The 11,795-nt window shown below is 38.7% G+C and overlaps 2 protein-coding genes across 2 annotated transcripts; one reads left to right on the top strand and one right to left on the bottom strand.

Annotated features, from left to right (window-relative positions):
* Positions 1–160: 160 nt before the first annotated feature.
* On the top strand, positions 161–1,173 carry LOC145620565 (RING-H2 finger protein ATL2-like). The gene has a single exon (XM_081675258.1). The coding sequence runs from the start codon at positions 244–246 to the stop codon at positions 1,063–1,065; it is 822 nt and encodes a 273-aa protein (XP_081531384.1). The 5' UTR covers positions 161–243; the 3' UTR covers positions 1,066–1,173.
* A 159-nt stretch (positions 1,174–1,332) lies between these two features.
* Positions 1,333–8,964, bottom strand: LOC145620564 (INCREASED PETAL GROWTH ANISOTROPY 1-like protein 1). Its single transcript, XM_081675257.1, has 5 exons — positions 8,189–8,964; positions 2,550–2,866; positions 2,332–2,443; positions 1,870–2,001; positions 1,333–1,773 (listed from the first exon to the last, which is right to left on the bottom strand). The coding sequence occupies exons 1-5, from the start codon at positions 8,777–8,779 to the stop codon at positions 1,681–1,683; spliced, it is 1,245 nt and encodes a 414-aa protein (XP_081531383.1). The 5' UTR covers positions 8,780–8,964; the 3' UTR covers positions 1,333–1,680.
* Positions 8,965–11,795: the final 2,831 nt, after the last annotated feature.

Genomic DNA, 11,795 nt, shown 5'->3' with positions numbered 1-11,795 from the left:
ACCGTTTTTATTTTATACACTTACACATTTAGAGGCACCTCCCCTTCTCTTTCACAACTTAGCATTTACGCAACTTCACATTTTCTCACATTCTTCATGGTATCCTATGGTTCTTAATCTTTGTTCCTTTGTTCTCTATACTTTGTAAGAATATATATATATGTATGTATCTATGTATGCTCGAAGCGATACGATCACTAGCTAGTTGAAGCATCTTTGTATATCATAAGCAACACAAACAATATGCTTAGTAGCACTACTATTGCCTATGAGAATAACTTGTTGCTTGCAGCCATCTTATGTCTTTTGTTAGTCATCCTTTTTGTCCTCCTACTTCATATTTATGCGAGGTGGCTCCTTGCCGAGGGCCACCTGTGTCGAACATCTATAGTTGGTGTTTTTGGCCGCACACCTCACCTAAGGAGGTCACACACAGTGTCATCGACAACCTACACGTATGATATCACCTCTTTGTCTTCTTGTTCGTACCAAACTAAGGGTCTTGACTTGACGGTGATAGATTTGATCCCGACGTTTGTGTATGGACCGGTGTCGGAGGGTAGGAGTGGAGAAGGGTATAAGGGGGTGGCGTTGGAGTGTGCAATCTGCTTGAGTATGTTTGAGGAAGGCGAGGTAGGAAGGAGCTTGCCAAGATGCTCACATGCATTTCATATGGAATGCATTGATATGTGGCTGTTTAGCCATTCTACCTGTCCTATCTGTCGAGCTCAAGTTGTGATGGAAGGTGATGTTAGTCAGAAAAGCGAGACAACGAGTCGTGAGGGAACTGATGGTGCTGCTGAAGATCCGGCAGCAGAGGAGCATCCACTCGTGGATGATGATACGAATCAGGCGGATGAGGCTGTCGTTATGAACCGTGATAACAGATCAAATAATGATCAAGTTGTGGTAGAAATTATGGGGATTGATGCAGATTCTGAAGACGAGAATGTGGGAAGTAGGGATTATCCCATGTTAGATTGCTCTCTTAGAAGGATGTTAAGTAGGAATAGATCTGAGAAAAGGTTTAATCCTTCATCTGCTTCAGTAGTACAGGTTGTTTGAGACCCTTTTTTCTATTGATTTAGCTTAAAAGTTATAGCTAAGTTATGTAGGAGTATATCTCTCTTGTGTATAGCACATAACATAAAAGTCTCACCGGAGTTTGTTCGACGATTATGTGTTGGCTAAGTACTCCCTTTCTCAGTTTTTCCTTTCAGGGAAGAGGTAGTGCATTAATTCGTTCAATACAAGCAAGCTAACTTATCATTCGCATGATTAAACAATCGAAACATTAAGAGTTCTATATATTGCTGGTAAAGATTAGTACATAAGCTGATTAAACATGATAACTTATATCTAGGTATTGTTGTGTGCAAGATAAAAATTGACAGAACATAAGCAAGAGAATAATTTTAAAATTATGTATCTATATTTTCCTCCTAATAATACAATCCCATAATATGATACACTATAACAAGGGTGCTCTATATTTCTATTGAGTTGTATTTACTAAATAGTAAATAAAAAGTTTCTATAAACTATTGGTTCAAAAGTAAGAAAAATTATACAGAGTAATTATCCTAATTTATACTCTATATACTAATAAATATCATGGAAGAGTTATATTACAAACTAAAGATTAAATTATTGCTTTGCAATAACTGATAATTACATATCTCAAGCCTTACAAGCTTGTGGAGAGTTTGCAAGATGTATTCGTTTGAGTTCTTCAAATACTTGCTCTGTATCTAAGTCGAAACCGCCGGTAAACTATAACAGTTAGAAAGTTTAGACATCAGAAGTATGGTTCAAGTTAATAGTTGTGAATGAAAAAACAGAAATAGGTATGGTTGTAATTGTTCTAACCTGATGAACTCGATATGCGAAACGAGCACCTTGATGAATGATGTCTTCTGAACTAGGCAATCTAGAACTCTCAAGTTCTTTGATGACTCGTTTCATATACTCTCTTGCTAGCTTCAATGAGTTCAACTTAATCTGCCAGTAATTTACACATTCAGAAACATGAATAAATTAGCTATTTATTAGTAATGAATGTAAAATATCCGCCTTTTAATATTTAACTACAAGATAATTATAATTTTTATTGGTCTAAATCATGTATTGACAAACATGCTTGCTCAAAGGGGTTAACAATTAAAAACAAAGGGCAAATTAAAAAAATACATCTTATAAGTATTCTTCTCAATCATCCTAATATCATTGGTCTTGTAGAAATTTCGAAAATTGTATGTGCTTTAGAAATCATTGTACAAAAAATTTGATCATTATATGGAATCAATTAAACAGCAAACCATTTCTTTTTACCTGACCAACAAGGCCTGTATCCAGCATCCAATCCCAAGGAATCTGCATCTCTTTGTATCTTCTGCACGTCCCTTCTCTCGTCTTTTCGATGTTTTCTATTACCCTCTCCAACCTGCATTTACAACAGTTGATCATAATATTAATAATCTGGATTGTTAACTTCACAATTGTATAAACCTTAGCATCATATTTAACTTTTTTTTTATATACATGCTCGCCTGTCTTGCAACGTTTGTATCCGCCTTAATGTTTGAGGCAATGGTTGTTTGGGATTGTCTTTGTAAGACAGCGTTTCGGATTCTATACTCTTCAGGTCACGGAAACAGCAAGCGGCTTCCCTTAGAGCATCAGCCTTTCTTTCTGGCCACTGCGGAAAATGCTTCAGTACAGCTCTCTCGTCTACCAGACTTGACAGCTCTCCATCTAGCCGTTTCACAAATGCTTCCACTGCTGATATATCTGTGAAGACTGCTGTTTCTACCTCTCTTATCAAGTAATTGATGAACTCTCTTTGCATCTCAACATCGGATTTAATCTGTTCAAACCCGAATATCAAATCCACATTAGCACTACCTAATTATATAGCACGAAAACAGTAAACAGAAATAATACTATTAGACTATGTAAATACTTGCGTATTTTCTAGGTGTATATTCTCTAGGTTCACTCCCCTTCTCCCTTTGCATTTATTAATTGTTTGTTCACACTCCTTAATCATAGCTTAGTGTTTTGTGTAACCTTTGTATTTATACACCTTTCAATAATGGAAATCTCAAGGGATTATTTCCTATATGGTATCAGGCTAGGTCCCTCTATCTTCTCTCCCCTCTTTCTCTCTCTCTCTAGCCGTGTATTGATCACCATGGGTGACTCACCCAAAGCTCCAAAAGCTTCCGCTTTCCACCCCGCTTTCACTGTAAACAACATCAAAAGTGTTATCCCCATTACCCTTCAAATGGATCGTGCCCAATACATTTCTTGGGTTGAACTTTTCAAGATCAACGCTCGAGCACACCAAGTTCTTGAACACATCCTCCCCTCTGATCAAGAAGGTGCTGCCTCTGCTCTTGAGTCCACCGATCCCGACCTTTGGCGTCGCCTCGACGCAATTGTGCTCCAATGGATATATAGCACTATATCCAATGACTTGCTCAACACAATTCTCGTCCCTGATTCAACTGCTGCTGCTGCGTGGGGAAGGTTGAAGGACGTTTTTCAGGATAATCAAACCAACAGGGCTGTCCAACTCGAAACCGAATTCTCCCAAGTCGATTTGAACCATTTCTCTAATATGTCTGCCTATTGTCAACATATTAAAATGCTTGCGGATCAACTAGCCAATGTTGGGGCTAAAGTTTCCGATCACCGCCTTGTTATAACCCTTGTTCGTGGTCTTCCAAAGGCTTACGATAACATCGCTGCTCTTCTCCAACAATCCGACCCCCCTGTTTCTTTTCAAAAAGCTCGTTCTATGCTCCTGTTAGAGGAATCGAGGCAAGCAAATCAAGCATCTAACGAGGCAAATGTTGTAGGTTCTGCGTTAATGGCTGCGGGAAATTCATCTCATATGCACGATCCTCACTCTTCTCCTTCTCAAAATCAGCGCACCAATTCAAGAAACAACAACCGCGGTGGTGGCCGCGGTGGTCAGAACAGGGGTCGTGGCAATGGTGGCCGCCAGGGGAAAGGCCGTGGTGGCAGCCGCGGCTCGCATCAACCGCAACAACAGCAGCCACCGTCGGCTTGGCAGTGGGGTAACTCCCCTGCCTGGCAGTTTCCCCCCCCCCCTTGGAGTGGTTGGGCTTCTCCTCCTTGGGCTATGCCTCCTTGCCCTTACCCAACTACTCCTTGGGCTCGACCTTCTGCTGGGCCCAGACCTCAACAAAGTGGGATACTTGGCCCTCGACCCCAACATGGTCAGCAGCAAGCCTTCTCTGCTCAAGCCCCATCTTCAGTTGGATATGCTCCCACAGATGTTGAAGCTGCCCTTCATACTCTCACTCTCACTCCTCCCGATGAGAATTGGTATATGGACACCGGGGCTACCTCTCACATGACATCGCACCAAGGTAACCTGTCGTCTTATTTTAATTTGAGCAAAAATCATCAAAATATTATTGTTGGCAATGGTAGTGGTATTCCAATTCGTGGCTATGGGCATGCTTCCCTCCCTCCCTTCACCTTAACAAATGTCATTCATGCTCCTAACCTCATAAAAAATCTAATTTCTGTCCGAAAATTCACTAGTGATAATAATGTTTCCATAGAATTTGATCCGTTTGGTTTTTGTGTGAAGGACCTTCGGACGGGGACCACCCGTATGAGATGTGATAGCTCGGGGGAACTTTACCCCTTCTACAACACCGCCAACCTTCACTCCTCTCCCACCGCCCTTGCCGCCCTCTCCTCCTCTTTGTGGCATGAACGTCTTGGCCACCCCGGGACACAAGTTTTGAGTTCCCTCAAGAAGAATAATTTTATTGAGTGTAATAGGATTTCACAATCTAATGTGTGCTCTTCTTGTATTTTTGGAAAACATGTGAAACTTCCTTTTAATTCTTCTACTTCATGCACTACTTTGCCATTTGACATTTTGCATAGTGACATATGGACTTCTCCTAAACTTAGTAGTGCCGGCCATCATTATTATGTGCTTTTCTTGGATGATTTCACTAATTTTCTTTGGACTTTTCCTATTGCTCGAAAATCTCAAGTGCATAATCTCTTTCTACAATTAAATGCATTTGCTCATACTCAATTTGAACGTGATGTGAAATGTTTCCAATGTGACAATGGTGGTGAATATGATAATGATCCTTTTCGAAAATTTTGTGCCTCAAATGGAATGGTGTTTCGTTTCTCTTGTCCTCACACTTCTCCTCAAAATGGGAAGGCCGAGAGAAAAATCCGTACTATCAACAATATGATACGTACTCTTCTTGCTCATTCCTCCGTCCCTCCTTCCTTTTGGCACCATGCTCTCCAAATGGCTACATATCTCCATAACATCCTACCCACCAAACTTCTTGCATATGACTCACCAACAAAAATTCTCTACCAACAAAATCCGTCTTACTCTCACCTTCGTGTTTTTGGGTGTCTATGCTACCCTCTTCTCCCCTCCACTACTATCAACAAACTCCAATCCCGGTCTACACCATGTGTTTTCCTAGGATATCCCCCTAATCATCGTGGATACAAATGCTACGACATCTCTACTCGAAAAATCATTATCTCTCGTCATGTGATTTTTGACGAAACTCAATTTCCCTTTGCCAAAATTCACACCCCAAAACCCACTGATTATGATTTCCTAAAGGATGGATTTTCCCCTTCTCTTCTCCATCAAATCTACAGTCAGCCCACTTCTCAACCTCCAGCCCAAACTCAAACTCTCTCTCCTACCTCTGAGGCCCACACCACGCCGGCCCAAACACCTCCCATTTTCGGCTCTCCAAACAGACCCCCTCCTTCTCCTCAAATGGGCTCCTCTCCAAATCGGCCCAACCAAATCCACCAAACTCCCCTAATGTTTGGTTCTATTCCTACCTCACCCTCCAGCGGCCCATCTCCTTCGGCCCACTCCAGTTCTGAGCCCACTTACGCCATCTCCCCTGCGGCCCAACGCCCAAGCAGGCCCCTTCCCCCACCTTTGCAGGTCCAAACTCGTAGTTCTAGTGGCATATTTAAGCCTAAAGTCATCTTTGATTTAAATTGCCAAACTACTCCTTCCCCTTTGCCCCGAAATCCAAAAATTGCCCTTTCCGACCCGAATTGGAAAAATGCCATGATGGATGAATTTAACGCTCTTATTAAAACTAAGACATGGGAGTTGGTGCCCCGCCCCCCCAATGTCAATGTGATTCCTTGTATGTGGCTTTTTAAACATAAAAAGAATGCTAATGGTGTTTTTGAGAGGCACAAAGCCCGACTTGTGGTTAATGGCAGGAATCAACAGGTTGGCATCGACTGTGATGAGACATTTAGCCCGGTTGTCAAACCGGCAACCATTCGCACCGTCCTCAGCATAGCTCTCTCCAAGTCTTGGTCCATTCATCAAATGGACGTCAAAAATGCTTTCTTGAATGGTGATATTTCGGAAACAGTTTACATGCACCAACCTCCTGGTCTTCGTGACAACGATCATCCGGGTCATGTTTGTCTTCTAAAAAGGGCTCTTTATGGTCTCAAACAGGCTCCTCGGGCATGGTATCATCGGTTTGCTTCTTTTATGGCTACCATTGGATTTTCTCATAGCAAGTCCGACAACTCCTTATTTATTTATTCTCATGGCAAGGACTTTGCATACATTCTACTGTATGTCGACGACATTGTACTCACCACCTCTTCTGCCACTCTTCGGCGGTCCATCATGACCAAGCTTGGCTCTGAATTTGCCATGACCGACCTCGGCCCATTAAGTTCTTTCCTTGGTATTTCGGTGACTCGCCATTCCGGAGGGCTCTTTCTTTCTCAAAAATCTTATGCTGCGGATATTATTTCTCGTGCTAATATGTCTTCATGTAAATCTTCAGCCACCCCGGTCGACACTAAAGCAAAATTAAGCTCCACATCCGGACCCCCAGTTGACGACCCTTCTCTATACCGAAGCCTTGCCGGAGCCCTTCAATATCTCACCTTCACCCGCCCAGATATCTCCTATGCCGTGCAGCAAATTTGCTTGTATATGCACGACCCTCGACAGGAACATATGCACGCTCTCCGTCGCATATTACGGTACCTCCAAGGCACTCTCTCTCACGGGCTGCACTTGTACTCATCCCATATTTCCGGCCTCATTTCTTACTCAGACGCGGATTGGGGTGGCTGCCCCGATACTCGCCGTTCAACCTCGGGATACTGCGTGTTTCTAGGTGATAACTTGATCTCATGGTCGGCTAAGCGACAACCCACTCTCTCCAAGTCAAGTGCGGAGGCCGAATACCGTGGTGTTGCTAATGTTGTTGCCGAGTCTTGTTGGCTACGCAATCTTCTTCTTGAACTTCATTGCCCCATCAAGAAAGCCACGGTTGTTTATTGTGACAATGTTAGTGCCGTTTATCTCTCCGGCAACCCGGTTCAACATCAACGAACCAAGCACATAGAGATGGACATTCACTTTGTCCGCGAAAAAGTTGCTCTTGGTCAAGTTCGTGTTCTTCATGTTCCCTCACGTTACCAAGTTGCTGACATCTTCACCAAGGGTCTCCCTCAGGTTCTTTTCGAAGATTTCCGTAACAGTCTAAGCGTTCATAAACCTCCCGCTACGACTGCGGGGGTGTATTAGACTATGTAAATACTTGCGTATTTTCTAGGTGTATATTCTCTAGGTTCACTCCCCTTCTCCCTTTGCATTTATTAATTGTTTGTTCACACTCCTTAATCATAGCTTAGTGTTTTGTGTAACCTTTGTATTTATACACCTTTCAATAATGGAAATCTCAAGGGATTATTTCCTATAAATACTAGGAAACAAGGAAATACAATGACTACCCAATTATGTTTGGCATTGTTTGCTATTTTCAGTTTTATGTTGTTTTGAAAACAAAAAACCAAAAACAGTAAACAAGAAGAAGGTATTTTCACTTTTCTGTTGTCAGTTTTCAATATTATCATGATTTTAATAAGTTTGACAAATTTTGTATTCATTATATGATATATAACTATTTCAAAAGCAAAAAACAAAAATAAAAAAACCACAGCGACATCAAACGAACATAATGAGCCAGAAAAACTTGTTGATCTTTCAAATAAGCTTCCCCCTTAAGTTTTCGAGTTTTGAAAACGGAGATCATGATTCATGACATTCAGACTTTATTATTACAAAATTTGGAAAATAAAAGTCAGAATTACTTACAGCAGAAAGATACATTGATTTGTTTTCAATTTCTCCAATCATAGTCCCTGGACTTCCTTCCTTTGAAGCTGCTGTTTTATTTGTTCTGTTCTCTATCTTGGCATTTCTCTTGTTGAGGTAACGATAAAACTCGATTACCTCAGGAACTCGACGAACTGCTAACTTAGAGCCTAGCAGTAATTTAGACGGCAGTGGGGGTGGTGGTGGTGGCGGACCATTATTTACTGATCCCATGTCTGAATCCCGAGGAACAATCTGCTTACAAGGCGGTGGTGGAGGTGGAGACGGTTTTTTACTTTCTGACACTGGTGTACGCAGCTGTTCTGATGTCTGAAGACTCTGAAGTACTGTCTGTTTCTGTAAACTTTCCTCTTTATTATTTCCCACACTGCTGGGATACTGCAACTTCTTCCACAAAGTCGATTTCCTCTCGATATCATGAGCTTTTAAGGAAGCAATCTGTGATTTTAGACGTGCCACTTCGTGTTTCAACTCTAGATTTTCCTTCTCGAGTAATCTGTTCATTTCGAGGACTGCTTCGATGTCTTCGACTAGGAAGGTCATCTCTGAATTGTTGTTGTTCCTCTGCATATTGCTATGCAATGCTAATGCTGTTGCTCTTTTTTTAGGCAATGCAATAAGCAAAAAAAGTAAAGGAGAAATTAAGTGTTGAAAAAACTTTGGATCTTACTACATATTACATGATGTTACTTCTCAACTAATCAATTTCTTACCTAAATACTTGGTTTTCTTAGTTTTAGGCTATTTTTAGCCTCCTTTTTCTAGTGACTAATAAATTGTTAGATTTTAAGTTTTAAGTTTCCTGTGATTTGTCCTACAAAAGCTGAAAAGTCTCTAGTCAAAGTTACCTATCAACCTTCTTATATGAGCTGGCATTGCCTTTTAATGCAACTTCAGTTAGTGTGAATTAATGTAACTTAAGTTTTGCTTCATCAAGATTTTTGTTTGTACTTTGTTAACCTAGGTAGATCGTGTACTGCTTTCCACAATCATGGCAAATTCTAGAAAAAGCCTCGTGTTCATTAGACGTGAAATTTCAACTCATTTCTACATACAAGTCACTACATAATCTGCGAGTTACTCCTAATTTTAGAGGTCACTACGTTTTTTTTTTTTTTAAGCCGTCACGTTTCAGAGAGTTATTTATCTACTATCAATCATATAAAAATGTTATTTTAAGTAAAGAATGTTTTTTTTTTTTTTTTTTTTTTTTTTTATTTTTTTTTTTTGGAAATAGGGCAATAATTGGTGAACCAAAAAGTTGTCTTTGTTATGCTTTAAGCAATTAAAATATGTTTCATAGAATTATAAAACAATTTCAACGTTGGTGTAGGTAGGATATCTTATTGCTTGAGTTGATAAACAACGTAAATAATTGTATGAATCACCCCCTATTTACAACGAGTCCATTTTAGACAATTTTCATTGCATAGTTTCAAGCTTTAACATTTTACCTTATATTATTTCTACCAATAATAGTTAAATGTGATCAATACAATCCTTAGAAAAGAAGATAACTTGACCATAGACGATGTGATCTACGAGTACACTTGCTCCATTTTTAGAAAAGTATTGCAACATTTGGATTTACACATTTCATTGTTTATATTTTACCATAATAAATTTCAATTTTTTATTAGTTAATATTATTAAATTATACAAAGTATGTTATAATTCGAAAACATAACTTGAGCGTAATCCAACAACATATAACATAAGAGGCGATAAAATTTCTCTATTATATATTTGTCATAGTTAAAGAATGAATAGTACGTACTCTTTTTCTTAGCCATAAATTTGGATGGGGACTAATACACTATGTCAATTTCTCTAAATTATTAAGTCAAATCAGTGTAACTTTTGAATTTATTATGTCTTTGCTTCATGTATGTGACCACATACAAGCAATTTTCTATTTATTTATATCAAAAATTAAATAAAATAACAAAAAGGTTGAAACTATTTCAAAGGCATTTAGGTGCACCGACAGTATAAACATTTAGGGGAAAAAAGGAAACAATGAGAGCTACATCTTATCTATAATTGAAATCTATATTGATGTATATAATATATGTTGTTGGAATTGAACAATTTTATGAAACAATCATGTATCTTGTCAAAGTTGGTTTGGATTTATACTATTATATTAGTATTAGTTTACTAATAATGACATTAATTAATTGAAGTACAAAATATACATTTTGCTGGTAAGACTTTGTGATCCTAACCATCTACAAGTTTTAGTATGAAGTAAAATTAAGAATATAATAATCAACCTTGGATTTTAACCATCAACTTAAGATTTGGTTAAATTAGTCTTTCAACATAGTATCAAGATGTTGAAGGAATTATGGATGTTGAAACTGTGAAAATAATAGAGGATTGGAGGAAAATACGATAATCATATCAAAGTTCTAAGAAAATCATGGTGTGTTTACGGCTGCTATGGAAGGGAATAAATGTATATGATTCGCCACCACCAGTATGAGAGGTTCCTAGTGATGATTGCTCCATAGAGGTAACACAAGTACTTTTCAACTTCGTACCTCGATTGAAAGGCTGGATTTACTTCAAAACCTACTCATCAGATCTCTATGGGACTAGTTTTTGTGTTTAGGGTTTCACAATACACTTTTTTCCCCTTATATATGCAATGATTAGGATTAAAGAATATTTATATGCATCGAAAGTGAAGGGAACAAAATGCTAAATTTCGTTGCCCTAGACTCTCGCCCAACCCCCCCTAGCGTCCTAGCAAGCCTGATCGGGCGAGCAGGAGTTAAAATTATACAGAGTATGCCCTTTGCAAGGAGTGGTGCCGCCTAAACTTCATAGAGCGGATTTTTGAAGATTTCACATCACAATACTCTGCGTGCATTGGTCCAAATATGTAGTGTCATAAGTATGTCACAGCTTTAATCTAAGGTCTAATAGAATGTAAAAATCAATCTTGGATTTCAACCATCAGCTTAATCTTCTAGCTAGGCACGATATTCCTTGTTGAAACTCTACAATACATCTTAATCTAGTTAGAGGTGGTAAATAGGTCAATTGATTTGGGTTTAGGTTGTAATTAAATGAAAATTCATTCAATGATAGTTGGATCAATTTTAATATTCAATTTTAATCTATTATCGATCAATTTAAGTACAATCAACATTGATTTAATTTAGATCGAACTCAAATTTTAATTATCTCTATGTAGTTTAGTGTAAATCAGGGTCATTTTGCTCCATCTACTAAATGTATATAATTTGATGATTAGTGTCTTAGGTAGCGTCATGGTAGATCGATTTGGCATGCATGATTATACAAAGATTTAAAGATAAGCATACAAGTGAACGATGCATGAATGTTATTTCTTCATTTGTACAATGATCTTATTCAAATTACACCCACCCCACTTACCCTCTCCCTTTCCATACTAACAAAAGATTTGTAACAAATACGATAATTGAAGAAAGTGTAACACGTCTATCAATTATCTTTTTAAAAAAATTATTATTATTTTTTTTTAAATTTAACCGTGTATGTTAAACTGTCAAGTTACTATGTTTCGATTGTTATACACCTTTTTATTTAGAGA

Source organism: Chenopodium album, chromosome 27 (genome assembly GCF_948465745.1).
Source record: "Chenopodium album chromosome 27, dcCheAlbu1.1, whole genome shotgun sequence".
NCBI lineage: Eukaryota > Viridiplantae > Streptophyta > Magnoliopsida > Caryophyllales > Amaranthaceae > Chenopodium > Chenopodium album.
This window is presented reverse-complemented; position numbering and strand designations above follow the sequence as displayed.

Coding starts and splice junctions, on each gene's coding strand:
- LOC145620565 (XM_081675258.1), top strand. CDS start 244: ATGCTTAGTAGCACTACTATTGCCTATGAGAATAACTTGTTGCTTGCA.
- LOC145620564 (XM_081675257.1), bottom strand. CDS start 8,779: ATGCAGAGGAACAACAACAATTCAGAGATGACCTTCCTAGTCGAAGAC. Junction 2,867..8,188: donor AATCAATGTATCTTTCTGCT/GTAAGTAATTCT, acceptor GGGTTTGAACAG/ATTAAATCCGATGTTGAGAT. Junction 2,444..2,549: donor ATACAAACGTTGCAAGACAG/GCGAGCATGTAT, acceptor TTGTAAATGCAG/GTTGGAGAGGGTAATAGAAA.